Here is a 2,413-nt window from a genome sequence, read left to right on the forward strand (position 1 = left end):
GGGGGGGGTTGTACAAGTGCATACTGTGTACACATTAGAATTCTACATGGTCGTATTACAAATATATGTGGAAAAATGTTTTAACTTGTAAAGCTCTACACCTTCTGTTTGCGTCCTACTTCTGGATCTTAAAAAGCTGGCTGTACACTTCTTGTCCATGCCCCAGTTCTGTGGATTCATAAGCTATCAGCCAGTTGTTGTCTGTTTGGACCACAGAGCTGGCGAAAAGACAAAAGAGACCTTTTTGCTGATTGGCTCACACTTCATTTTCGTCCACGTCCATTCCCATGTCCGTCATTCGCTTCGACTCCGATGAGTCTGCGCCGTTTGTCTGTGATGTAGGTATCTCCGCCCATTTCTGCACGGCTGCTTGAGCAAAAAGGACGTAAAAGATGCCACCGGAAATATAGACGGCCGCCGCGATGAAGAAAGCCACCTGCCACTCCTCCCTCGTTTTCTGAGGAAAATGAGAGTTTATTTTTCTTTTTAATGTAGATATTTTTACGCCCCTATTCCCACAATTTCGATGATTTAGGAGGCCTTAATTACGGTAGAGACATTGGTAGAGACAGTTAGGTTTAAAGGATCATCGCCGGAGCAATGGGGACCGTGCACTGAGCTTGAGACCTGATCCAGTACATGGAGAAAAAAGTAGATGCAGACGACGAGGACAGGGAGAGGGGAGAACAAACCGAAAGCGAAGGGCAGGCGAGAGGACGAGATGAGACGTAGGAAAAAGGCGGACAGACTGGGTAAAAAATATATGCGGATAGGGTTCGGGAATTGTCGGAGCGTGAACCAGAGAAGATCCATCATTGACAGGCTGGTTTATGATTTTGATGTGCTTTTGTTACAAGAAATACGGTTAGAGGCTAGGACCAGAATTAACCTTCCTGGTTACAGTTTTTTAAGCAACCCCGTAAATGATGGACATAGAACAGCTATTTTGGTGAATGACAGCATTGAACATAAGATTTTGAATGTGGAAGAATGGAGCCAGCATGGTAGGGAAGTACAGGGTATCCAAATTAAAGGTGGCGACATCAGATGGAATGTGTTCAACATCTATGCTGGAAATAACCAGTCGGTTCATGAGAGGGACTGGAATTTTTTGTGTGATCTTGCAGAGATGCCGGGTGAACGCACAATTATCTGCGGGGACTTTAACGCGAGAGCAGCAGAGTGGGGCAATGCAACAGAGAATGGACAAGGAATAGCACTCAGAGAAACACTGTTAGAGATGCCACTGATTTGCATAAACGATGGAAGACCTACTAGACTGGCAACGAGACCGGGAGATTCGGATGGGGTTATAGATATGGCTTTGGTGTCATCTGGGGCGACTCTCTACACAAAGTGGGACGTTTTAGGGCAACACGAAAGTGATCACCTTCCATGCATTGTTATGATCGAAAAGGGAAGCCGCAGACCACTAAGAAACAAGCGCCGAATGAAAGCGTTTACTTACAAGAAAGACAATGATGAACCGCTAGGAAAGCTACAAAGTAAAGTATCCCGAAAGCCTAATATGAAACAGATTGTACAACCACCATGGTGGAACAAGGAATGTGAGGAAGCATGGAAGAGGAAAAGGCAAGCGGTCAAAAAGTGGTAAAAACTTCGTAAGGACAACACTAGTGAGCAACACATCATCCAAGAAGCTGCCGAAACAAAGAACAGGCGATGTGTGGATTTTAAGGAAATAGCCAAAGGAGCGAAAAAAGAAAGGTGGGAGAAATTTGTCTGGACAAGACAAAGGTTTACACAAATTTTGGAAGTGACACAATAGAATGAACAACGGGGGCACAGCAAACTCAATGCCGGATATCAAGAGCATTGGTGGAATGGCTATTCTGAGAGATGATACAAGTAAAGTAGAAGCCTTTCTTAAAAGATACATCACACATACTGATCAGGGTGATGCTGAGACAAGGAAAGAGGTATTCCAGAGGTTGAAGGGAATCATGCGGGACGAAGGATATGACAACATGATCACAATAGATTTTGTCAAATTTGTGCTAAAAACCACCACCAACACAACGCCAGGTCCAGTTGGGATACAGTACAAACACTTTAATGAGCCCAGTGACGAGGAACTGGAAAAGATTGTGGATGACTACAACAAATGGGTCACAACAACTCGACAAGCATATGTGGTCTTTGTCACAGATTCCCAGAGCACTCTGAGGAAGATTGAAAGTGGGAACCTTAGAGCTGAATGGACAGAGCTCCTGAAGAGGACAACACTGAAAAAGATCACGTGGATCTTCACCCCGGGCCATGCTGGAGTCAAGGGCAATGAGCGGACTGAAGAGCTCGCTGGGAAAGCAAAACCAGAAGGGAAGCTGTGCCCTGACAAACATGAAATTGTACGGTCAGTCAAGGAAAAAAGAGAAAAAGAACGAGAAGAGAC

The 2,413-nt window shown here is 44.9% G+C and overlaps 1 protein-coding gene across 1 annotated transcript in view; it reads right to left on the reverse strand.

The window, feature by feature from the left end:
- The window catches only part of LOC101860031 (sialin), a gene marked incomplete at its 3' end in the record, with an annotated part of 15,030 nt that continues 12,617 nt past the window's right edge, over positions 1–2,413 (reverse strand). The window contains 1 exon segment of the mRNA XM_013085443.1: positions 1–457. Coding sequence (XP_012940897.1) covers positions 257–457 — 201 coding nt within the window.

This window comes from Aplysia californica, unplaced genomic scaffold, assembly GCF_000002075.1.
Source record: "Aplysia californica isolate F4 #8 unplaced genomic scaffold, AplCal3.0 scaffold00374, whole genome shotgun sequence".
NCBI lineage: Eukaryota > Metazoa > Mollusca > Gastropoda > Aplysiida > Aplysiidae > Aplysia > Aplysia californica.